Source organism: Grampus griseus (genome assembly GCF_964374135.1).
Source record: "Grampus griseus genome assembly, chromosome: 6".
NCBI classification, from domain to species: Eukaryota; Metazoa; Chordata; class Mammalia; order Artiodactyla; family Delphinidae; genus Grampus; species Grampus griseus.
Genome location: NC_139000.1, coordinates 25,557,692 through 25,584,296, shown reverse-complemented (window position 1 = coordinate 25,584,296; position 26,605 = coordinate 25,557,692). Strand labels below are relative to the sequence as shown.

The 26,605-nt window shown below is 45.0% G+C and overlaps 1 protein-coding gene across 1 annotated transcript in view; it reads left to right on the top strand.

Moving 5' to 3' along the window:
* Nucleotides 1–5,367, top strand: part of RAD23B (RAD23 homolog B, nucleotide excision repair protein) — a 44,483-nt gene extending 39,116 nt beyond the window's left edge. Inside the window, exon 11 of the mRNA XM_082655912.1 lies at nt 3,686–5,367. Coding sequence (XP_082512038.1) covers nt 3,686–3,799 — 114 coding nt within the window. The 3' untranslated portion in view covers nt 3,800–5,367. The remainder of the gene's footprint in view (nt 1–3,685) is intronic.
* Nucleotides 5,368–26,605: the final 21,238 nt, after the last annotated feature.

The window sequence follows — 26,605 nt, the reverse complement described above, 5'->3', positions numbered from 1 at the left end:
CTATATGTTTATCCTTATGCCAGTCCTTCATTGTCTTGATCGCTCTGGCTTTGTAAGTTTTGAAATCTGGAAGTGTGAGAGCTCCATATTTGTTCTTCTTTCCCAAGATTGTTTCGGCTCTGTGGTTCCCTTGCAATTTCATATCAATTTTAGGATTAGCTTGTCTAATTTCTGCAAAAAGAAAACTGGCTAGAATTTTGATAGATACTGTGTTTTTTTCTGTAGATCAATTTGGGGAGTATTGCCATGTTGGCAATATTAAGTCTTTACCAAGCCGTGAACACAGAATGGGATGTCTTTCCATATTGAATTTCCATAATTTCTTTCAGAAATTTCTTTAGTCTTCAGTTTGCTAAATTTATTTCTAAGTATTTTTATTCTTTATGATGCTGTTATAAAGAGAGTTGTTTTTCTTAATTTCATTTTTGGATTGTTCATTGCTAGTTATATAGAAATACAATTTAATTTTGTGTATCTTGCAACCTTTCTGAACTCATTTATTCTGATAATTTGTGTGTGTGTTCCTAAGGATTTCTATATGTAAGATATCATTTGCAGGTAGACGTAGTTTTACTTCTTTTTCAATCTGGATGTCCTTTATTATTAATATATACATATTTTATATATATATATATATATTTGCTTAATTGTTCTATCTAGAGCCACCTCTGTATAGTTGAATAGCAGTGGTGAGAGCCAACATCTTTTATCTTGTTCCAGATCTTAGAGGAAAATAAAACATTTAGTCTTTCACCATTAAGTTTGATGTTAGCTGTGCGTTTCATTAGATTCCTTTTATCAGGTTGAAGAAGTTCTATTCCTAGTGTGTTGGATGTTTTTATCACAAAGGGTGTGGGATTTTGTCAAATTGTGTGTTGATTGAGATGGTTGTGTGGTTGTGTTCCTTTTTCTGTTAATATGCCTTATTACGCTGATTGATTTTTTTGTATGTTGGCCTAACCTTGCATTCCTGGGGTGTTGCTGGAATTGGCCTGCTAGTATTTTGTTGAGGATTTCTGCATCTGTATTCATAAGGAATATTGGTCTGTAGTTTTCTTGTGATGTCTTTGTCTGGTTTTGGTATCAGAGTAATATTGGCCTTACAGAATGAGTTCCCTCCTCGTCTGTTGTTTGGAAGAGTTTATGAAGAATTGGTGTTAATTTTTCTTTAAACGGCTGGTAGAATTCACCAGTGTAGTTATCTGGGCCTGGCTTTTGGGGAAGTTTTGTGACTACTAATTCAATCTCTTTGTTTGTCATAGGGCTATTCAGATTTTTCCTTTTTTTCTTGAGTCAATTGGGGTGGTTTTTATCTTTCTAGGAATTTGTCTATTTCATATATGTTACCTAGTTTGTTGGCATACAACAACTTAGTTGTTCTCAGTATTCCCTGATAGTAGTTTTTATTTCTATAAAAAGTGGTAATGTTCCAACATTTATTTTTGATTTTAGTCATTTGAATCCTCAGATTTCTTTTTTTTTCCCTGTCAGTTTAGGTAAAGGTTTGTCAGTGTTGTTGATTTAAAGAAAAAAAGTGAGAATTTTTGGTTTTGTTGATTCTGTTTTTTTTCTAGTGTCTATTTTATCTCCTTCTGCTTGCCTTGGATTTAGTTTTCTCTTTTTTTTCCTAGTTTCTTAAGGTTGAAGCTTAGATTATTGATTTTATATCTGTCTTAATACATAGGCATACCTCTTTTTATTGTACTTTGTTGCATTTTGCAGTTAATTGCATTTTTTATAAATTGAAGGTTTGTGGCAACCCTGTCCTGTCAGATGATGGTTAGCATCTTTCGGCAATGAAGCATTTTTTAATTAAAGTATGTACATTGTTTTTTTTAGACATGATGCTGCTGCACACTTAATAGACTACAGTATAGTGTAAACGTAACTTTCATATGCATTGGGAAACCAAAAATTCGTGTGACCCGCTTCATTGCGATATTCGCTTTATAGCAGTGGTCTGTAACCGAACCTGCAGTATCTCTGAGGTATGCCTGTAGATATTTATAGCTAGAAGGTTTCCTCCAAGCACTGCTATAGCAGCATCCCATAAGTTTTAGTGTGTTGTGGTTTTATTTTCATTCATCTCAAACTATTTTCTATTTTCTTCTGTCATTTTTTTCTTTGATCTGTAGGTTATTTAGGATTGTATCAGTTTCCACATTTATGAATTTTCCAAATTTCCTTCTATTGTTGATTTCTAAGTTCATTCCATCGTGGTCAGATAACATAATTTGTATAATTTTAATCCTTTTAAATGTATTGGGGCTTGTTTTATGGTTTAACATGGTCTTTATGGAGAATGTTCTGTGCATTCTTGAGAAGGATGTATAATTTGCTGTTGTTAAGTGTTCTCTAAATGTCTGTTAGGTCTGGTTGGTTTATAGTATTTTTCAAGTCTTCTATATCCTTGTCAGTCTTCTGCCTTCTCGTATGCATTATAGAACATGGGGATATTAAAGTCTCCAACTATTGTTGAATTGGTTATTTCTCCCTTCAAGTCTGTCAGTTTTTGATTCATGTATTTGGGGGCTCTGTTGTTCTCTATGTTTATAATGAAGTCTTTCTGATTGTTTTATCATCATAAAATGTCCTTTGTTTTAGTACCAATTTTAATCTTAAAGTCTGTTTTGTCTGATACTAATATAGCCACCTCAGCTCTCTTTTTGTAACTGTTTGCATGGTGTATATCTTTTTCCATCCTTTTACTTTCAGCATATTTGTGTCTTTGAATCTAAAGTGTGTGTCTTGTAGAAGCAATATAGTTGGATCGTGCCCTATCTACCTTTTACTTCAGCTAGCCCAGCTTTAATCTGGACAAGACCTAGGTAACAAAATCATTTTTGAGTTTCTTCTCCTTTCATGGATGAATATAATCATGCTGAATCGGGACTTTTGCCCAGTTTTTAGAAGTCATTTCTTGATATAGTCTAATGCAAGACGATTGAGACAGTTGAGGAAGGGGGTTCATAAATAACATTTGGCTGACATAATAACATTTGGCTGTACCTAGGGAATTAGACAGTTGACCTGAGTGTTTAAAGGCTTTTAATAGCAGCAATTACTGAGTTACAAGTGATTTTTAATAGACTAGGAAGACAAAAATTAAATGGGTCGTATCACCATTTAAAATGCTATAAAAATTAAGCAAATAAAAATCAAACACCATATGTCTTGATTTCAAAAATATATCATGTAATATTACTAATAATTGACCACCCATTTTTGTAGTATGAAGTGTTTCATAAGGCAAGGAGGTTGAGTAATATATGACCCTAATGAAAGATGTGGCTCTCTTTACAAATAATTAGCAACCTCTGGTTGCTCTCATCCATAGCTTCACCACTTATGTACTAAAAGCCATTTGATTTACAGATTTCTGTAAAGTCATTTATTTTTAAACCACCACAGAAGCTAATTTCTAGTGTTAATGCCAATGAGTGTTATCAAAGTATCTGTTAGCCTAATAGCTTTAACTAGGAACAAAGAATTTGTAGGTGGTTACAGGAAAGGGCCTGGGTTCTGTCTACCCCCTTGAATTGGACAATGACTCCATATTCAGATAGGGGTGAATTCATGTAAAATTCTCAAGCTTCTTTGTGTCCTTTATAGTATGTTTTCAAGTGATGATCTGTCAGTAGTGCTACGCTGGACTCCATAATATGTTTTCTTTCTTTTCTTCCAGTTAAAGGCATTAGGATTTCCTGAAGGACTTGTGATACAAGCATATTTTGCTTGTGAGAAGAATGAGAACTTGGCTGCCAATTTTCTTCTACAGCAAAACTTTGATGAAGATTGAAAGGGACTTTTTTTTATCTCACACTTCACACCAGTGCATTACACTAACTTTGTTCACTGGATTGTCTGGGATGACTTGGGCTCATATCCACAATACTTGGTATAAGGTAGTAGATTCTTGGGGGTGGGGAGGGGGGTCTAGGATACAGGGCAGGGATAAATACCGTGCATGTCTGCTTCAATTAGCAGATGCCGCAGATCCACACAGCGTGTAAAATATTATACAACCAAAAGTCAGCTTTTGCAGGTCTTTATTTCCTCTATAAAACAGTAGGTAACTTTTCCTAGGTTTCACTCTTTTTAGTGTACTAGATCCAGAAATTTAGTGTAATGCCCTGCTTTATATTTCTTTGACTTAACAGTGGTTTCAGAAAGAATCTTTGCTACCTAGAATCTACAGTCCCTGTTTTATGGCAACACTGGATAATGGCTTTGTGAAATTAAAAAAAAAAAAAAAAAATTGGAGCAACTGTAAACAGAAATGCCAAATTATTGATGGTTATTGTTGCTGCTTCAAATAAGTATAAAATTAATGTGTAAGAAAGCCCATTCTTTCATGATAAATACTTGGGGTTGAGGGGGGAGAGGGGGGAATCTTTTCTTAAAATGAAAATAATTACTGCTATTTTAAATTTCTTGATCATTGAATGTGAGACCCTTCTAACATGATTTGAGAAGCTGTACAAGTATAGGCAGAGTTATTTTCCTGTTTACATTTTTTGGGTTTGTTTTGGGGGGGAAATTGGTAGGTGTCTAATTACTGTTTACTTCATTGTTATATTGCAGTAAAAAGTTTTAAAACCACAGTTGCATGTTTGCTTTTGATGTATCCCGTTGTGGAATTAGCACTTTGGGGCCAATGGAGAAATGCAGCATTCACTATCCCTGTCTTCCCCTTCCCTCAGCAGAAATGTGTTTGTCAGCAAGTCATGAATTCCAACTGCTGCCTTTTTTAAAACCCACAAAATGCTGATTCAGTTCAAAATTAATGCAAATGTCTCAAAACTGGGTTTCTGATCTTTGTAAATGTTTTTCCTTATTAGATAAGAATGTATGACCATTAAAGTCATTTAGGATTATTTGCTTTCGAAAAGAGAAGGTGGACAGAACTATGATCTAGCATCCTTTATTGCATTGGACAGACTGGAGAAATCTTTTGGAAGGGCTGGGAGATGCGGCTGGAAAAGTACTTTGGAAAATATACAATCAAGATATCTCATGGCATATTAAAAGAAAAATCTTAATAGCAGTGTTGGCTTTTATTTGGATTTTTTTCATCTCAGCTTTTTTCTTTGGAATCTCCTTCATTGTCATTGTTATTTGATCATAAAGAGGGAGCAGGTGTCTACTTGTTCAGTTTTTCAAATCTGTTTTCCTGAATATAAAAAAAACTGTTTAAAGAAATGTTTTTTTTCTACTATCTGATACTGAGTGAAGAAGATGAATTTGCACAGATTTCTTCCTGCATAATCTCTAAATAATACTTAGCACAGTTTGGTGACAACTTTTAAGCTTTTACGTCATGCACTCATGAACTATCTCATGAAAATAAACCATGATTTCTCCCCATGGTGTCATCATGTAGTTTAATCTTCACGTGTTTATTCCATAAACAAAACAGGACCTTTGGATTTTGTATTACCTGTATGTTTTATAATGGATTATGCAGAAATGTCTCAGAATAAAATGAGGATTTCTAAATATGTTCATCTTTCAAAGCAGAACAATGAGTTGGGAAGAGGGCTGGCAGTTCTGGTGGGAAAATGGGATACTTTATTTTAACGATATTTTATCTGCCACTAATTGCTTAGAGCATAGTGAAAGCTGGAAAAGGGAAAAAACAACCAGCAGCAGCCTCTCTTTTCTCTGGAAAGTGACAGCAGAAGGTGATCGATCACATGGAGCTTTTGTCCTTGGACAACAAAACTACAAATAGTGGGATTAATAATTACCAGAAGACAGTTCAAGCCAAGTTTTGACCATTCTTTACAGTACTTTGTTTATCTGCTTAAAGAATCACCCATGACGCTATGAAAGAAATAGGCTTTTTGTGACCTTTTGCTGTTATCTTTTAATTTACAAACAATTTTGGTTAATCTAAGTGTCTACATGACTTTGGAATTTTGCATTTGAGGTATTCTGTCATCTGTTCCCTGAAATATATTTATTGTTGAGTTGCTTTGTGGAAAATGAGGAAGCTTAGGTTTATATTTGTTCAATTCTTATTGCCATCCCCTAGTCAAATATGTCTTTACATTGTTTAAAAATACTGAAGTGTTCCACCATACAATTTTTTCTTGTACTAGATGGCTAGGATTCTAGAGAATTAATTATAAAATATTTTCAATATATCCAACATGGCATTTCTCATTTTTTAAATGATTTTACCATATGGAATCTTAGATTGGAAATTGATGGTGCCTCTATCACTTATCCTTCTGTTTTCTTCACTAATTGGTGAACATAGTGTGTAGGAGGCCAGGCACTAGGTCGATTTTATTGGGTCTCCTGTTTGTGTTCTCAGCTGCAATATCAACACAGAGATGGGATACTTGATAGAATGTAATCAAAGTTCATGAGAGCTTTTAGAGATTTCAGTGAGTTCCCCCTTTTCCATACTTCTTTTCTTGTATCAGCCAGCCAAAGATAGCTACAAAATATTAAACCCAAAGTAAGCAGTTTCGGGGAGTCTTTCATGACCACGTCTGTGTTCTGGTGAGGTCCCTAGCTGTGCATCTCAGGTACAATGTGTCCTTCCAATTGACGGCCCAGTGTCCATTTTGTTCCACTTTGTTCTAAGCCAGGGGCTGGCAAACTGCAGCCCCATGAGCCAAATCTGGCTCACCGTCTGTTGTATGAGCCATGAGCTAAGAATGGCCTTTACATTTTTTAATGTTTTTTGTTTTTGTGTTTGTGTTTACAAAAAGGATTTTATGACATGTGAAGATTGATTCAAATTGCAGTGTCCATAAATAGTTTTATTGAAACGCAGGCATGCTCATTTATTTACATATTGTCTATAAGCAGCTACCTTTGTGCTAAAGAGGTTTGCTGTTGCATAGTTGCAACAAAGACTATGGCCAGCAAAACCTAAATAATTATTATCTGGCCCTTTACAGAAAAAGTTTGCCACCCCGTTTTAAATTGCAACCAAGGGGCTTCCCTGGTGGCGCAGTGGTTGAGAGTCCGCCTCCTGATGCAGGGGACATGGGTTCGTGCCCCGGTCCGGGAAGATCCCACATGCCGCGGAGCGGCTGGGCCTGTGAGCCATGGCCGCTGAGCCTGCGCGTCCGGAGCCTGTGCTCCGCAATGGGAGAGGCCACAGCAGTGAGAGGCCTGCGTACCGCAAAAAAAAAAAAAAAAAAATTGCAACCAGGTCCATCATGTGTTAAATTATGATGTTTTCCCCCCTCTATTTGGCATTCTTGGCTTCTTGAGGTCTTAGCTTCAGTTTGCTTTGCTTGTGACCCTCGTGGGTTCTTTCCAGAGGGGTGGTATCACCCCCATATATTCGTTATCAAAGGGAGGAGCGCATCGTGTGCCTGGTGTGCTTGTTTGGCATGTATGCGGTGTCTAAAATTATTCTTTGCTGTTCCTATGCTATGTCTTTCTCTTTAGCAAGATAACTAAATTCAGCACTAAGCGCTGTCAGAAGCACCTGGCATAGTGATGAATCAACCAGAACAGAAAAGTCAAATGAATGCATCTGGGAATCCCTGCGCCCTGGGATCAAAGCTGGGGCAATTCGAACAAGGATCTTAACCACAGCTGGAAGAGAGTAGCTGGAACCTTGGAGGGAGGGATATAGCAGTTGGACCTGTTGGGTGACAGACTAGTTTCCAGAACTGTGTGTGGATAGTTTGGGGATGGGAGGAGCAGTGACAAGGAGGCAGGAGAAGGCTTGGACTTGGTAGGCAAGAGATACAGCGCTGTGCACTAAAGGTTGGGGAACCACAGGGACGCTGCTAGTGACAAATCGGTTATAAAAGGCCTTCCCTATCATGATATAGTTGACGGAAAGTGGCCCCACAAGCAGGGTTTGCACTGTGGAGAGGCGAGGAGGACCAAAGAAACGTCAGCGATGACAGATTGCTTCACGTGTGGTGCTGTGGATTCCAAAGTGAATGGAAACACGGTCTCTGCCATTGAGCTTGATATACTATCTTAGAGACCGTTTGAATAGTAATGGATCCTTCAACAGGTGCAGCATAACTTGTCTTCTAGGAGCACAGATTCGAAATCTTCATCCCAGACTTCTGCCTCATGTCTCACTCAAAACGTATTTCCCGTTCTTACTGATCCTCTCTTCTCACCTGGCTCAGAATGAGTTATAGATGTTTGTAGATAGTATTCCTCTCCAGACCGTGAGGTGGTCTTCAGGGTGCCTGGGGAAGCTGGCCTCCAAGCCTCGCCCCGAGCAGCCTCACCCTTTTTCTCCAATGTTTTGTTTAACTATTAGGTTTTCTGTGATGAAAATGTTGGGCACCTTTATCCTACACGTGTACTAGCTGTAGATGGGCTTCCTGTCCATGGCCTTCCACACTTCAAACATGTGTCTGCCAGGATTGGTTACTGCTTGTTGAATTGCCACCTTAAGGCTCAAAGGATATTTGATGCAGATCCTGAGTTTTGTTATTGACAGCTTCCATCTATAATAAAGTCCAAAATTGTAAATCATAGAAGCCAACTGGGTTTTATTTGCCAACAATAGCAGATTAGAAGAACGTGTGATAAATTATCTCAAAATTGGTTAAAAATAGATGAGAATGAATGGGACTGGTAGGGCTATGCCTTGAGAACAGCTTGAGGTTAGAATTATTATTATTTTTGGTTGGGTGATTTTATGATCCCTGGAGTTGATTTTTTTTTTTTTTCTTGCAACTTTTTAGCATTTTAGTCTATTTTTTGGTGGGGGCATTTTGTGGGGTTTTTTTTTGTTTCATTTTCAGATGTCTTTTTTTGTCAGTAAGGCCTGCTTCTGCTTGTTTGACATCATTTAAACTACTTTTTATATTATCTCCACTTGTAAGGAAATTACAAAGGAGAGAAATCTTTTCACTAATTTATTGTTACTTTCATTGTAAAATATTTTTGTATCCTTACACAATTTCAGGCTTCCAGAAAAGTTTTGGGAACAGCACAAAAAGCTCCCAATTACCCCCACCCCATACTTCCCCAAACCCATTTAAGTTTTGCAGTTGTCCTAGTAATGTCCTTCATAGCAGAAGACTTCAATCCAGAATAATACACTGCATTTAGTTAGTCTCCTTCAATCTGTACTCTTTCTCAGTCCTTCCTTGATCTTTATGAGCTTAACTCTTTTTTTTTTAAGATTACAGGGCCCTTGTTTTATACCACGTCCCTCAATTTATGTTTGGTGTTTCCTCATGACTAGACTCAAGTCATGCATTTTTATAACTCATTATATTGATGCTCAAATGTCCCATTGTTCTGGTTCTCAAAGGTAACTTCTGTGTTTGGCGTGTCTTTATCTCTTGACTACTTCCTTATTTTCTGGCACAGTAATATATTTCAGGCTCTTGTACTTTCTGTGCACCAGCCCTGGAATTCACCATTTCTCCAACGAGCTCTGTTCCCTTTCAAGTAGAAACCAAAACTTTGTTCTAGGTGTGTTCATTGCTACTGGAGTCTCACTGCTCCCAAGCATTTCAGTAAATGCATAGAAAATAAATACACAAACATCACATCTGTATTCCTGCGTCTACATATGGGTACTGAACACCTCAGTTCACACTGGCACCTTTTTTTCCTAACAAGTTGTCATCTCCCTTTATTTTACTGAAGTATAGTTGATTTACAATGTTGTGTTTCTGGTGTACAGCAAAGTGACTCAGTTATATATATATGTGTAATATATTTTATATATATATTTTTTGTATTTTTTTCCATTCTACTATTTCTTTTCCAAACTACTGTATATAATAGCATCTCTAGGTCCATCCATGTTGCTGCAAATAGCATTATTTCATTCTTTTTTATGGCTGAGTAATATTCCATTGTATACATGGTACCACATCTTTATCCATTCTTCTGTTGATGGACATTTAGGTTGCTTCCATGTTTTGCTATTGTAGATAGGGCTGCTATGAACATTGGGGTGCATATATCTTTTTAAAAATTTTTATTTATTTATTTACTTTTGGTTCTGTTGGGTCTTTGTTTCTGTGCGAGGGCTTTCTCTAGTTGCGGCGAGCGGGGGCCACTCTTCATTGCAGTGCGCGGGTCTCTCACTATCGTGGCCTCTCTTGTTGCGGAGCACAGGCTCCAGACGTGCAGGCTCAGTAGTTGTGGCTCACGGGCCCAGTTGCTCCGTGGCATGTGGGATCCTCCCAGACCAGGGCTCAAACCCATGTCCCCTCCATTGGCAGGCAGACTCTCAACCACTGTGCCACCAGGAAAGCCCCAATGTATCTTTTTGAATTAGAGTTTTCTCCAGATATATGCCCAGAAATGGGATTGCTGGATCATACGGCAACTCTGTTTTTAGTTTTTTAAGGAACCTCCATACAGTTTTCCATAGTGGCTGCACCAATTTACTTTCCCACCAGCAGTGTAGGAAGGTTCCCTTTTTTCCACACCCCCTCCAGCATTTATTATTTGTAGACTTGATGATGGCCATTCTGACCAGTCACACTGGTACCTTTAATTCTAGTCCAGCACCACAAGGTTCATTCTAGCTTCTCCCTTTCATTATTTATAAGTCCTTTCTTGCACAGTGAGAGACTTAGCTCCCATTATGCTCAATGTGTTTACTTATTTGTCATCTCCCCTGCGTGTAACCCATCTTCGTAGGCACTCAGCTGCCTAAGTGTGTTTCAGGTGCTAGTGGTGGTCAGGGAGACTGCAGGAGGAGCAGACTAACGGACAGGAGTGCAGCCCACGTGCTACACTAGTCACGCTTCCCCTGCAAGGATTGCGCTCTGTGGTGTCTTTGTCTTGGCACATGCTACCACCCTGATTCATGCATTCAGCAACTAATGAGCAATTGCCTAAAGCCAGGCAGGCACTTGGTTTGGAATTGTTCCTACCGCTTTTATCTTGCTGGTTCCTCTGTTCAAAACCATACAAGACCCCTCTTTCAGGAAGCTTGCCCACGACCCCCTTTGCCCTCCAATTTGGGCCAGAGACCTCTTTTTCTCTATTCCCTCAGCCACTTGTACGTACATATCTATCATAAAAGTGAAAACCCTGAATTGAAAGTGTCTATTTGTGTCTCCCATTAAACTGTACAGTGAATGAGAGAACACCTGACAAGCTCTTTAAAGGCAATGTGCCTTTAATCTCTGTGCCCCCAGAACAAGTGAAGGGTGGAAATGCCTTGTCAGTTCTGGATGGATAAACAGGCAATGAGCAAATAGTTGGGACAACCTCTGTCATCTTTACTAGGGCTCCAGGCTCTCCTTACCCTGTCTGCCATCCCTTCAGTTCTAAAAGCCGACTAAGAAGCTGAGGGACAATGAACAGAGTCCCAAAGCCTGCTCTGTTTTTCTTTCCTCAGCCCAGGGACCTTGGCACCAGATTCTGAAGACCTGACACATAATACAGTGAGCTGGCTGGTTGCAGGGACAGCGGGATTCTGTTGACAAATTCCAAATGGGCCTACATCTGAGACTTAAATGGAGAGCAGAGCAACAGCTGCAGTCCCAAGAATCCCATGCTGGGGCCAGGTCAGAGGGTCTTGGGGGTCAGGGTTTGGACTTAGGCCTGGATTTCTGTCTTCACACCCCATGCCAGCTGTGTGACTTCGGCCATGTGTCCCGATTTCCTCATCTGTAAAGCAGAGCCCGCCTTACAGCTTGCTAGTAGGGGTCAAATTAGAGAATGGATTGGTGAACATCTCTCCCAAGGCCAAGGCTTTAATGTGGCTGCAGACTGCCTGTCCTGAAGGCTGGGAGAAGTTCTCTGCCTTTCTGCAATGATGAGGCTTGGCCCCTAAAGGACTGAGAGAGTGACTGAGTTCTTTTCAATGATGCTGAGTGCGCCTCTTTGATCTCTGGGTGCCTTGGTCCTCCCTCCTTCACTGTTGGCCCCTCACATTCCCAAGGGGCTGGGGGGCTTCCCCCTCAGCGGGGGCAGTGCAGCACAAACATTGGCATTTCAGGCACAGAAAGCTTTAATGTTTACGAACTTTCTGAGCAATGCTGAATTTTCTCCTGTCCATTTCTAGGCCAAGGAATTAGCAGCTACATCTCATCTCTGGATCAAATTTGGCAGAGAACCCAGCAAAAATGCCTGGCGGAATGCCCACTGCCCCTTTCACCCACCCCTAGGGATTCTCAGTGTTCCCTTTTGATTTCCTCTGACAGTCTCCGAGGTGCCAGAGGCACAGGAAGGGCCTCAGACTGGGAAGGGCCTATGGGTGCCACCCAGTGACCAAGCACAGGGCCTCTTTCATGCCTCATCTCCAGCCTCCACTTGGACACTTCTAGTGATGTGGCCCTCACTACTGCCAGCTCTGACTTCCTACACTCTAGGGATTGTCAAGCTCCCCTCTCCCCTCTGCCTGTCCGGACAGGCCATCCTCAGGGCCTAATTCATTTCTGGGGGTCACCCTGAGCCAGTGTGCCAACCTCTCGGGTCTTTTAGAAGAGTGATTGTGTCTCCCTGACCGCCTCCCCACCTCTGGCCAAGTCTTCTCCATGCTGAAAAAAATCCCTCACTTGGAGTGAGTTACACAGAGTGCTTTGCCCATCCTGATGAACACAATACTTGAGGGGGGGTCTGAGCAGTGCAAAGTATTGGGTTGGCCAAAAAGTTCGTTCAGTTTTAAGTAAATAAAAGACATTTTTCATTTTCACGAAGAACTTTACTGAACAACGTATTCACTAACCAAACGAACTTTTTGGCCAACCCAATACTAGAGGAGCTCTCACCTCCCTTGTTCTGTGCATGGTGTCTCCATGAATGCACCCTGAATTTGAGCTTGCTGGTTTGACAGCCACATTACACTGTGGCCTTGGACTGAGCAGCTGTGCGAATAGTACCAAAGTTTTCAAGGTGCCTGTGCATTTGGAGTTCACGTCTGACCCATGTTACAGAAGCAAAAACAGCCTATCCCAGACTTACATGTATCTCTTAGCTACTGAACCAAAGCTGTTTTCACAAAGTCCTCTTTTGGCCCAGGAGGAGGGAGCTAACCTTCAGAAGTCCAAATGTCTCACCCTGTGCTGCATGCTTTACTTATACTAGCATTATTGCCATTTTACAGATGGGTTAACTGAGGTCAGTCAGGCCAAAGCTACACAGTTACTTAGTGGCAGAGCCAGGAGGCAAACCTGTGTTGCCCTAGGTGACACAGCCTTGCTTTCACCCCTGCCGCTTCATATCCCCTGAATTAAGTCTTTTTCCTTCCTGTGATTTTTTTAAAAGCCCCTCCTTGCTGTTCTGACAGCTATTTGCTCCTCTGATGATTTGCCTGGCAGTTCTTAAAATGTGACTTGAAGACCACTTGCAGGAGGGGTCTATGAGATAAGAGCCATTTTCATAATAACACTGACTCTGCTTGCTGTTTTCACTCCCAGTCTCTCATAGGTGTATAGTGGAGTTTCCCAGAGGCTGCATGGCATGTGATATCACAACAGATGGAATGAAGGAGCACATGTGGAAATCCAGCTGTCGTCTATGAAGCCAGATAACAGAGATTTGCAAAAATCAAATACAACACCATTCCTGTCATTAATTCCTTTAACAATAATTATTTTTCATAAAGATTAAAAAACACTTCAACATACACTGTTTGTTTCAAATGAATTAACTTTTAAAATTTCTCAATTTCTAATCAAGTAAATATTGATAGAGGCAACCCACACGAACAAAACCTCTTGGGTTGCTCAATTTTTAAGAGGGAGAAGAGGTCCTAAAACTGGAAAGTTTGAGAACTGATGGTTTTTCCACTTTAGACTTGTTAAATGACCCCAAAAACACTACTTGGGATGGTCACTGGGTTGCTGGTGAAAGGTTTCCTCCTGTCTGCTGCAGATATGGTTGGGAAATTGATACCTGGAGCTCGTTTGGTACCCCTCTGCCATAATGCCCTCCATTCCTGCTTTCAGGGTAATGAACTCCGAACTCCTCTCTTTGGCTTTCAGCGCCCTTTACAGGCTTGCTTCAGCGTATGCCTTCAGCCCGTCCCCCTCCCTCTCCACCCCATACCACACGACTCCATGACCCAGGCCTTTCCACAGCTGTACACACTTACACGTGCTGGTCACTCTGCCTAGAAATTCTCCCATGTTCCTCTCTCCTCATCTGAACTCCTACTCCACCTTTAAAACCCACTTCAGCATTACATGCACTGGGAAGGCTTTCCTACCCAGGAGCCAGTAGAGGACTGCTCACTTGTTCTACTGTCTGAACATGTAGTGCACTGACTGCATATCTGACCATAATTGTTTATGTGCACATTTGTTTTATGGACACGTCAAAGCCAAAAACAAAACTTGCCATATCAATCAGCAGCAGTAGGAGCTCGGCACTCACAGCTAACAAGGGAACTGGAAGGAACTGTGCTTTGAAGCCCTGGCTACAGGTTTGGGGTGGAAGGGAGGCTGGTCTGGCCCTGGAGAGGGAAAGTAAAATGCAAAGCCCAACTGAGTGATGGGGAAATGCCAGGACCTGACGGAACAGGTTGGGAAGGGGAATGGAAATAATGGAAAATGCTCTCCACCATACCCTGATACGCCCCCTTGTGGTGAGGGAGAGCCAGCAGTGTTTTAGGTGGGAGCACAGGATGGGGAAGAAATGGGCCCATAAGGGGGAACCAGCACCTCTGCAACGTGGAAGAGTTGAAGGCACCTGTGGGGAATCTGGCTCAGGGGAGAAGGGGGAAAATGCTGGTCTAGAAAAGCCAGCCCACACTGGCCCTCTGTTGCCCAGAGGAACGCTGGGGTGCTCTGTGCGGGGGGAAAGGAAGGAAGGGAACTAAACCTACAGGACCGTGGGCACTAAGCCATATCTACATTGACTCATTTAATCCTGCCATGCAGATGAGAAGCTGAGGCTCAGAGAGGGTGACATAACTAGAACACAGCCCAGGGAGGATGGGGACCTGTCTCCAAGCCACCCCCATGTCCCCCTTTATGCCGATTTTCTGTCTGTACGAGCATGCGAGCTGGGGAGACAGTGGGATTTTCTTCATCTGCCATGTTCTTGTACCTTTGCCCTCCTACGGCACACCCGGAGGGAGCAGCTCAGGGAAAGCTCTTGGGATCTGGAGTCAGATGCGTTTTTTCTCTCCTTCATATTTATATTACTGTACATGAAGCAGGGTTGGGGTGGAGAAGACCCTCCCTTTAGGAGAATCAGCCTATTCTCCTTCAAAACCCATCCACACAGAGACTTCTCCAAGGGGCTGTGAGGGAGACATCCCAGGCTGACACCACCGGGAGCTCCCTGCTCCCTGCTGTCTGGTCTTGACCCGTCCATGTGCCACTCTCCAGCTGGAGCGATGGGCCTCCCTTAACCATGTGGATTCTTCAGCCAGAGGCCCCTGCAGCCATCAGTATTTACTGAGCACCTACTGTATGCCAGGCACAAGGAGGAGGCTGAACAGACCACTTGCCTCTAAAGCTACACTTTAATGTTTTACATTTGAGGCTTCTGTATATTGTTCTGTTATAGGAAAAAATAGGGTCATTGGCTAATAAGAAACACACAAAAAAACCCAAAAGTCTGTACCCTATTGCTTCCTTGGGGAACCACTGTAGGTTTTGTTTTTTCTTGCTGGGGGTGGGGGGGGTAGTGTCATTTGTTTATTTTGATTTTAGCAGAGGAGACAGATGTGGTCAGATCTATTTTCAAAGAAATGAAGACAATTCTATGGCTTCTCAGCCCTTCCTCACAGCCACAGTACAGGAAGCAGGAAGCCCACTGCCCACTAAAGTGGAGGCTGTTCCTCTGGGTCCTGAGCTCGGGACTGGTCCTCTTGGCCCTGCTGGGTGCTCCCAAGGGAAGACAATGGTGGCAGATAATGTGGCTTCTCTCTGGTTCCAGGAGCCAAAGGAAATGTCAGTTGCTTCTGGGACGGAACATGACCTCCTTTGAGACAGGGAGCATGACGCCAGTGCACTCAAACTACCATCGCAACCAACCCCTTCTGCTCCCTGGGAAAGAGACAACTCTGAGGACAGCCTTGTGGAGTGGAAAGATCCCAGTCTTTGAAATAATGCAGACGTGGGTTTGAATCCTGATGTGGCCACTTATTAGCCCTGTGATCTTGGCCAACTCACTCCAATATTCCGAGCCTGAGTGCCCTCATCTGTAATGATAATAATTCTTGTTTACACCTACCTCACTTACCAGTGATTAAGATGCATTACAAAGCCATAGCCCAAGAAGCAGCACAGGACAAAGCAAACGGAAGAAAGCCGGAAATCCTGAAGCAGATCTAGGAATACAGGAGAGCCTCACATGCGAGGGAAGTTAACACCAAGTATCTGTGGACAAAGGATGGAATATTTAGTAAATGCTGCTGGGGAGACTGGCTTCTATCTGGACAAAAATAAAGTCATATGTATGTGTGTCTTCAGTTATCTTTGGTTGATTAAGACCTAAATGTGAAAGGGAAAACTGAAAACAAATAAAAGGACATTTTAGGGACCTGTCTGAGCAGAAGGCGCCATCACGGGAGTCGATATCCACCACAAGGAGGACCAAGACTCTCGCTGCACGGAACCCAGGAGCCAGGACATCTACAGAAGCTGTTCGCAGAGCTGCACGGTTTCTGGCCCGGAGGAAACAACTCCACCTTCAACCAGTTTGTGCTAAAGAGGTTGTGCATGAGTCGCATCGCTTCGCCGCCTCTGTCCCTGTCCTGGATGATCCGGAAGATGAAGTTCGCCGGCCGGAAAAACAAACAGCTGTGGTTGCGCGGCTATAAAGGAGGCTGGGCGTGTCCGGAGGCGCCCACGCTGAAGATCTGCGCCGCGCGCCGTCCTCACAGCCGCCCGCCGGCGCCGCGCTCCCCCAGGGTGCGGCCCGTCCCGCTCGCTGGTCCTCGCAAGGGCCGAGAGGTGCACAGGCCTTTGGGCAAGGCCTGGGAACCCGCACAGTTCAAGAACGCCCGCCCGGAGGCCAACGCGCCAGCCAAGGCTACAGAAACTAACCCCAGAGCCTGCCTTGTTATGAAAAAGATTTTGGATGCTGGGGAGAAAACAAACACTAACAAAAGGAATATGAGCGTCATTTTAACCTCAGGGAAGGTAAGGATTTCTTTCTTTCTTTTTTTTTTTTTTTGCGGTACGCGGGCCTCTCACAGTTGTGGCCTCTCCCATTGCGGAGCACATGCTCCGGACGCGCAGGCCCAGCGGCCATGGCTCACGGGCCCAGCCGCTCCGCGGCATGTGGGATCTTCCCGGACCGGGGCACGAACCCGTGTCCCCTGCATCGGTAGGCGGACTCTCAACCACTGCGCCACCAGGGAAGCCCCTGACAAGGATTTCTTAAAGGAGATTCCAGACAGGCAGAGGTGGGGCTCTGAGGAGCGAATGTTGCCTTGTAGGGAGGGGCCTCTGTACCGTCTTGGGGGGGGAGGGGCGGGCTGTACCAGGCTTCCGGCTTGGAGGGTTCAGTGGAGTCTGGGGAACTGACACATTCAGTGGCCTCTCCCCAGATGTCCCTATCTCATTGGTCGGGATCCCAGGACTTTACCTTGCCCTCACTGAGCTTGCCCTGGTAGGCAGTTAACTGTCTTTGAAGTTCAGCCACTCAGACTATTACGTCTTGGGCTTGTGGGCTTGCCCTGGATAGAAGATGAAAGTTTCCTTGTATGCAATTAAAGATGCCCTGTGGCTTCCATCCCTGACTTTCCACTGGCTGCCCCTAGGCCTCAGCTGTGCATCATCTTTCAGTGGGAGTATCAACAGTACTTAGCCATGGCCGTTTAATACTGGTATCTTTATTACTCCCCACCCCACCGTCACTCTCAAATGTCCAGTACACTCATGGCCTGCCTGCACACTCCACCCACAGGTACACCATCCATTCATCACCCCTGTGCTCGGGCCTGCCTGTGCTTCCCCTGCCACCAGGGATGGGGCCCTCCTTGCCAGCTGAGAGGGGAGTGCTGCAGTCCCAAGAACCATCTAACCACTTGCTTTCTTGGACCTCTCCCAGAACCAGCTGCCGCAGGTAAGTTTCTCGGGAAGTAAAAACTGCAGTGGAGTTCAGGGGGCAAGAGGTTTGTTGGGGACCAGCACCTAACTGGGCTGAGGAGGGAGGCAACTGCGATGCAAGGCTGACAAAGCCTCGGCCAGTCCGTGGGGGAGACCTGGAGCCAGGCTTGCTGGGCAGAGCTGTCACACATCTGGCTGAAGTGGCTGGGCCTTTGTGCCGCCCTCCCCTCCCCCATCACTCGGTCAGCAGGTGCGGCTGCCCCAGGAAGGGCTGCTCTCTGCAGCTTGGCAGCAAGTCCTTCCACGAAGGGGCATCTGGGAGTGGTCCCGATGTCTTCCACAACCCGGGAACGTATTGATAGTTTGTGTGTGAAGGCAGACTGTGTGGATGTAACAATAGCCCATGTTTATTGAGTATTTACGGAGCCGGATGAGGCTAAGTGCCCTTTGTACTCTAAGGCAGGGACCATCATTATCCTCATGTTTCTGTGCCCAGATGAAGAAACTGAGGCACGAAAAGCGTAAATGATCTAGTAAAGGTTGCATAGCATGCAATGGAGTTGAGATTCCCTCTGGAGAATTTTTTTAAACGTTTAATAAAACGTTTTTGGAGTCATTTAAAATTTTCAGAGAACGATAATGCAGAGAGCTCCTGTATACTCTTCTCGCAGCGTTTCCTGATGTTATCATCTTACAACCATGGTACATTTGTCACAGCGGAGAAATTAGCACTTTACTGTTGACAAAATCACTGGCTTGGTGTGCATTTCCACTGATATCCTTTTACTGTTCCAAGATCACATCTAAGATACCACCTTGCCTTTCACATCCCTGAGATTTGAACTCTTAGGTGTAAACTTTTGACCTGTCTGCCCTACTGCCTGCTGTTCCCACAGAGGTTTTGTGGCCATAAACGGTTCAGGTGCCGCTCGCTGCCCCAGGTGTGTGTGTGGGGGGGGGCAGCCCCAGAATGTGGCATGCTGACTAGCTCACTGCTTTCTTTGTGAGTGTCTCTTCTCTGCTGGCGTGTGGAGAAAACTCCCGCCGGGCCCAGCTCAGTGATGTGCTTGTTTTGCTTTGGCCGTTCGGACGTTTCCTGGTGCTCTCCGGTGTGTGTGGGGGTGGGGGCTGTACCAGGGCGCCCAGAGCTGCTGGGGGCTTGGTGCTGCCCTCCCGGAGCTCCCAGCCAGCTCACCTCTGCCTCTCTCACCCGGCCACCCCCCGGGCTCACTAGCTCTGAGGTCTGGCGTGAAGCAAAGAGGAGTTAAGTAGGGGACCCCTGTTCTCATCCCCACAGCACTCAGCTACCTCACAGACCTCCTAGGTGCCTGCTGTGTGTCCGCTTGGGTCCGGAGCCCCCTGGCAGCTGCCCACTGAAAACTGTGGCGCTCTGAGCACACTGCCTTTATACTATGGAATGAAAGAGACTGAGCTTTACTGGTTGGGAAGTGGGGAAAATACAGATTATTGCACTCTCTTCCCAGCTTTGCTGCTTACTACTTATGAGGACTTTGCATTATTCCAGGTCCAGTTTTCTCATGGAACTCACTAAAACAGCATCTTGCTTAGGGGTTAAAGATGGTAGGCTGAAGACAGATGAATTGGGTCTCTGCTTATTGGCTGTGTGACCACTGTCATGTTACTTAACGTCTCTGGCCCTCACTTTCCTCACCTGTGACATGGGGACATAACATCCACTTTATAGGGCTTTTGTGAAGATGAAGGGAATTAATAAATGCACGACGTCTAGAACCATGCCTGGCATGGATAAACTCTCAACAAACATTAGTTGTTATCGTCTAATTCACATGGGTGTTTAGAGAGAATCAAATGAGATCATTATTGTAAAGGTGCATTGTAAATGGCAAAGCATGCTAAAAAATGATTAGTGTTAGTTATTTTTTTCTTTCAGTTTTATTGACATCAATGACATATAGCACTTATAAGTTTAAGGTGTACAGCATGGTGATTTGACTTACACGCATAGGAAACGATTATCACAGTAAGTTTAGTGAACATCGTCATCTCATACAGATAGAAAATTAAAGACAGAAAAAATTTTTTTCTTTGTGGTGAGAACTCTTAGGATTTACTGTCTTAGCAACTTTCATGTATAACATACAGCAGTGTTCACTGTATTTATCATGCTGTACATTACATCTCTAGTACTTGTTTATCTTAGAACTGGAAGTTTGTACATTTTCACTGCCTTCATCCAGTCCTCCCGCCCACGTCAGCCTGTGGTAACCACAAATCTGATCTCTCTTGATATGAGTTTCTTTGTTGTTTTTGAAGTGTCATTGACCTACAACAGTATGTTACTTCCTGGTACTCAACATAGTGATTCCATATGTTTGTACATTTCAAAATGATCACCGTAAGTCTAGTTACCATCTGTCACCATACAAAGATATTACATAATTAATTATTGACTATATTCCCTACATTTCATCCTTGTGACTCATTTATTTTGTAACTGAAAGTTTGTGCCTCTTAATCTCCCTCACCCGTTTCTCTCTTCCCCCCCACCTTAGTGCTATTATTTTTTAAAGGTACTTTATTGTATCAGGAGACACAAGTAGTCTATAGGAAGTCATTGTTCACCTGGGTCAGATTACCATGGCCAGGTACAACTGGGAAACGGAAGAGTTTGTGAAGTCTACCATCCTCTATGGAGCCCCTATGTGTTGTCTGTATTTTTTGGCATGTTTACTTACATTTTCTCACTTAATCATCACAATCCAACCTGAATGGCTATTTTTGTCCACACAATGGCTGTCGAAACTAACCCTCAGATATGTTCCAGTCCCTCAAGAAGCAGGAATCAGCCTCAATCAGTTGGTATTTACTGAAAGCCTCTCACGTCTAGACACTTCTAGGCACTGGGGAGTAAACATGATGGGTCCCTGCCCTGAAGGAACCTGCATTCCAGGGGAGGTTCAGTGAGCTGTGGACCAGTGTGCCAGTCCTTTGCCTGTCTGCCCCTTATCCTTCCCTGTCCTCCCCTTCCTCCCCTTGCTCCACGGAGGGCTTCCTTTGAAAAGTAAATTTCCCTGCCTGTCCAGTCCAAGTGAGTTTCAGGACCCTAGCGGATGGGCTCAGACTTCGAACCCCCTAGACCTGGGTAAGGGTAGGGCTGGAGTTGCTGCAGCCGGGAGCCTACTTGAGTGAGGTCAGCAGTTACTTGGAGAAAAACTGTCTTGATGATGTCTTTCTCATCTTGAGCCCAGCTGTGCCTGAAGCCGGGACTCGTCCTGGGCTAACAAAGTCTCATTCTGTCTGAATGATGGCCTGAAACAGTCCTCACTGATTCATTGCCTCCCAGGTCTGCTGTGAGGATTAAGTGAGAAATTCCACAGAGGGAATTTAGCCCAAGGCCTGCACCTAAGCCCCAGCCGCGGTCAATTATTAGGATTAGTTTAATAAAAAGTCACTGTTAGGGCTTCCCTAGTGGTGCAGTGGTTGAGAGTCCGCCTGCCGATGCAGGGGACACAGGTTCGCGCCCTGGTCCGGGAAGATCCCATGTGCCGCGGAGTGGCTAGGCCTGTGAGCCATGGCCGCTGAGCCTGCGCGTCCGGAGACTGTGCTCCGCAACAGGAGAGGCCACAACAGTGAGAGGCCCGCGTAACGCAAAAAAAAAAAAAAAAAGTCACCGTTATTGTTTCTGTTGCCGTTGTCGGCTGTGTCCGGGTGTAGCCGGCTTGCAGATGTGGCCCAGGCAGAACTCCAGCTGCAGAGATCTGGGGTAGACGAGGCGGGAGCTCCCCAGGGCTGCATTTGTTTGGAAGCTGCATCTCCGTGTTTGCTCTCCGTGGCTTCCCTGCGTGCGTGTAATGCCGTAATTGCAGCCTTCCCAGCTGTCGGCCACGGAGACGGCCCAGAAAATGAGGTTGGCTCGGTAAATATTGAACTAAATGATGCAAATGAGCTCCACAAGAGACTCAGCTGCAGAGACAGGGTCTGATTGGTGGGTTCTGGCCCAGCTTGCAGGAGACCCTTCCTCTTCCCCCCTACACCCCACTCCCGGCCCCCCGACTGTGCTGTCAGCCAGAGGCAGCCACCTGGGGCCCTCCAGGGAGGCTGGGGCTCCCGACGGCCGTCAGGGGTGAGGGCTGAACAGCTTTGTGGGTGAGGTTAGGGGGAGTGATGGAATGGGGGGTGTCGGCAGTAGTTTACCTCCTGCCACATCCTCATCTCACCCGTGAAGAGGCTGCCTTGGCAAATGAGTCTTTGAGGGCACAGACCTGGCCTCTCTGCTCGGTGTGTACAGCTGCTGCAGGTGGGAAGAGGGATGATGGGCTCCCTCACCCCTGGGAGTAAAGCATTGCAGTGGCCCATGCAATGCTGGCAGACCAAGGTCCTGAAAACCCCCATGGTGGCCAAGTTCACTGTGGAGGAACTCGGGGTTCTAGAACCATGGATTAGGGAGCAGGTGAGGGAAATAAAACTGAAGTTCTTTTGAGGTCGTGGAAGGGGGTCCCTGTGGCCTTAGCGGGGATGAAAATACATCCGGGCACGTCTGGCAAGAGTGGGTGTGTGTGCGGGAAGTTCACGGGTAGGGGAAGGGTGTTTGGCTGAAGGAGCAGGGCAGGTTGCGGCGACAGCCTCGGGAGAGCCAGGATGGGATGGGTGGCCGGGGTGGGATGGTATAGATCCTGATCCTTCCCCAGAGACCACCCCCTGAGGGGATAGGGATGCAGCTGAAGGTATCGTACAGGGTCATGGGCAACACTTCCGTGAGACCAGATGCCCAGGTAAAAGACGAAGTGGGGGAAGGAGAATTCCCTCAGCTCCTTCCTGGACAGTGTACAGTTTGAAGTGCTGAGGACAGCAGGGACAGAGTGCCGCTTTGGAAACGCAAGCATCTGATGCTCTGTGTGTCCTGCAAGGTGATCCCCTGGGGACAGGCCTGGGCGCTCTCAGAGGGCACCTGTGGCAGTAGATAGCATGGCCCAAAGGTAACAGAGGCATCACATATCACCAGAGGAGCTGGAGTGGAAGAATGTGAGGGATGTTTTTACGAGTTCTCATGAGTCAGCCCGGGACGCCTGTCCAGAATAAACAGTGAGACCTGGGGTGGGTGGAGAGGGCTCAGCTCCTGGGTCAGCAAGTAAGGGCATTATATCAGTTTCCCATTTCAGCTGCGACAAATCCCCACAAAATTAGCATCTTAGAACAAGACAGATTTAATATCTTACCGTTCTGGAGGTCGGAAGGTCTCACAGGGCTAAAATCAAGGTGTTGGCTGGGCTGTGCTTCTCTCTGGAGATGTCAAGGGAGAATCTGTTTCCTTGCCTTTTCCATCTTCTAAAGGCCGCCTACATTCCTTGGCTTGTGGCCACATCACTCAGGCCTCTGCTTCCATCATCACATCTCCTCCTTCAACTGACACTTCTGTCTCCCTCTTATCTGGGCCCTTGTGATTACACTGGGCCTACCTGGATTATCTCCTTATCCTAAAGTCAGCTGATTAGCATCCTTTTTAAAAAATATTTATTTATTTATTTGGCTCTGCCAGTTTTTAGTTGCTGCACCCAAGAACTTTGTTGCCGCCTGCGGGATCTTCATTGCAGCATGCGGGATCTTTATTTGCAGCATGCGAACTCTTAGTTGCGGCATGTGGGATCTAGTTCCCTGACCAGGGATCGAACCCGGGCCCCCTGCATTGGGAGCACGGAGTCTCAGCCACTGGACCACCAGGGAAGTCCCTGATAAGCATCCTTAATTCCGCTTTGCCATATGACTAACATATTCACAGTTTCTGGAGATTAGGACGTGGACATCTGGGCAGGGGGAGGGGAGGCATTATTTTGCTTCCCACAGGCATAAACTGAAAAAAATTGAGTTTTTACTGTTCAGTGTAACCCCAAGACTACCCACAGGCTGGCAAGGTTATGCTTATAAATATGTTCATGAAAATATGTTCATGAAAATAAAACAATGAAGACGGCATATCAAACAAAGCAAGTGCTGGTGCACATTGTATGTGTACAATTGGAAATTACGTGTACTATGCTATTCTTTTCTATGTACCATCTCTCGTTCAATATAAACTTTAGAGACTTTTTCTCCCCACAGTTTTAGTAAGAAACCTATCGATTTGTTTCGCTGTGTTGCAGACAGGCCATGCTAAGAGGCAGCTTTCTGTTTGTTTTGTTTTTTCTTGTTTTAGTCTGATACTTCCTTCATCCCAATAATCAAAACCTTTCTGATTTTACAATTGAATATTCCTAAGTGTTTCTCCTCCCAAATTCATAAGGGATCATCTTTATCTGAAATTTTCCTAGCGGTGGGAAGCATAGACGGGTAAATCTAGGGAAAACAGAATTATCCATAAGGAGCTTGCTGTTGGGAAGAGAAACAGATGAGTTCATCCAACAACAAGAATATTGTTCTTGCTGCCAATCAGTTGTTGGGTAGCTGGAAGCACTCAGAAGTTCTGGGGTTAGAAAACCATAATTCAAAGAGTCATGTACCGAAATGTTCACTGCAGCTCTATTTACAATAGCCAGGACATGGAAACAACCTAAGCATCCATCATCAGATGAATGGATAAAGAAGATGTGGCACATATATACAATGGAATATTACTCAGCCATAAAAGGGAACGAAACTGAGTTATTTGTAGTGAGGTGGATGGACCTAGAGTCTGTCATACAGAGTGAAGTAAGTCAGAAAGAGAAAAACAAATACCGTATGCTAACACATATATATGGAATCTAAGAAAAAAAGAAGGTCATGAAGACCCTAGGGGTAAGACGGGAATAAAGACACAGACCTACTAGAGAATGGACTTGAGGATACGGGGAGGGGGAAGGGTAAGCTGTGACAAAGCGAGAGAGTGGCATGGACATATATACACTACCAAACGTAAAATAGGTAGCTAGGGGGAAGCAGCCGCATAGCACAGGGAGATCAGCTCGGTGCTTTGTGACCACCTAGAGGGGTGGGATAGGGAGTGTGGGAGGGAGGGAGACGCAAGAGGGAGGGGGTATGGGAACATATTTATATGTATGACTGATTCACTTTGTTATAAAGCAGAAACTAACACACCATTGTAAAGCAATAATACTCCAATAAAGATGTAAACGAAAAACAGAAGTTCTGGGGTTTTCCATCCTGCTTAAAATAGCCTCAGACTTAGAGGTCTGGTTTGACCCCCATCATGGACCCACCCCAAGCCATAAGCCAGTTTTGTTATCTGTTCCCCTTGCACTGGTCCCTTTTAAGCTCCCTAGACTTAGCTCTCCCTGTGCCCCCTCAGGCCACCTGCAAGGTCCAGACACATGGGAAGCCATCATTTTTGGCAAACCCCAGCACTCTCACACCTGCTGGTTTTGGCAGCCTCTCCCTTGTTTGTCTGACTAGTCATCCTTCATGGCCCAGCTTAAGATGTCAACCGTCCTGTGCAAAACAGTGCCTCAAACTCAAAGACTCGGGAGTCTAGGCCTCTGTCTGCCAGGAGCAAGGGGGGAGAACTGGATCTAATAAGTGAGTGTTTGGGGTTTTTTGTTTTTTGTTTTGGCTGTGCCGTGCAGCTTGCGGGATCTGAGTTCTCCGACCAGGGATTGAACCTGGGCCACAGCAGTGAAAGCCCCGAGTCCTAACCATTAGACCACCAGGGAATTCCCCGGTAAGTGAGTTTTTAAATCATCATCGACAGCCTTTACTGCTCACATCCCACCAAGCCTTGAGATGAGTGTGTGCTCTGTGCATGACCTCATGTTCTCGTTTCATGCTGTGACCTCACAAGGGCCTTAGGATTTGTCTTAGCATCTCCACTTTTCAACTGCGCAGAGTTTAGAGTGATTGGGAACGTGCCCTAAACGACAGAGCTGGCAAGTGCAAAGCCGGGCCTCAACGCCCTTCTGTTGATTCCCAAGCCTGAGGCCTCTGCATAATCCTGCCTGCACGCTAGAGGCCGAAGCCAAGGGCATGGGCGGTCCACGGAGGTGGCCTGGGCCACCAGACCAGGCATGGGAACTGGCAGGAGAAAGCCACGTGCACGCTGTGGCGTCTTAGGCAGGTCAGTTGGCATCTCTGAGCTACCCTCAGCTTCCTTGTGCCTGTCTTGTTGAAATGACCAGGTGAATGAAGCCAGGGACACCCAGGTGCTCTTCCTCAACCAAGTGTCAGGGGATTTTAATCAAGGGGCATCAGGAAAAGCTTCCCAGCAGAGGAAGCAAAACAGACACATGAACAGGCAGCCTCTGTCCTGAGGCCCTGCGGGCAGCCACGGGCAGAGAGAGTGGAGGCACAGGAGGCCCAGCTGCACAGGCACTGGCCTTCCCAGAAGCTCCAGCTGCACGAACGTGGGCGGGACAGTCTTTGGCTCGGCCGCATCCCGCTGCTCGGGGGACCAGCTCTGTGGCAAAGAAAAGACAAAAGCCTCTGGGGAGAAAAATCCAGGCTTGCTAAAGTGATAAATCAGTGCGATGGGTGAGTGTTTGCTATAGAGAAGGGTTCCTTTTACTTATTTATTTTTTGGCCACACCATGTGGCCTGTGGGATCTTAGCTCCCTGACCAGGGATCAAACCCGTGCTGCCTGTAGTGGAAGCTTGGAGTCTTAACCACTGGACCACCAGGGAAGTCCCTAGAGAAGGGTTTCTGATCACCTCCCTTTCGTTGAGCCACTGGGTGAGCTCATTTGGTGCATAGAAAGCCAGCCGAGTAG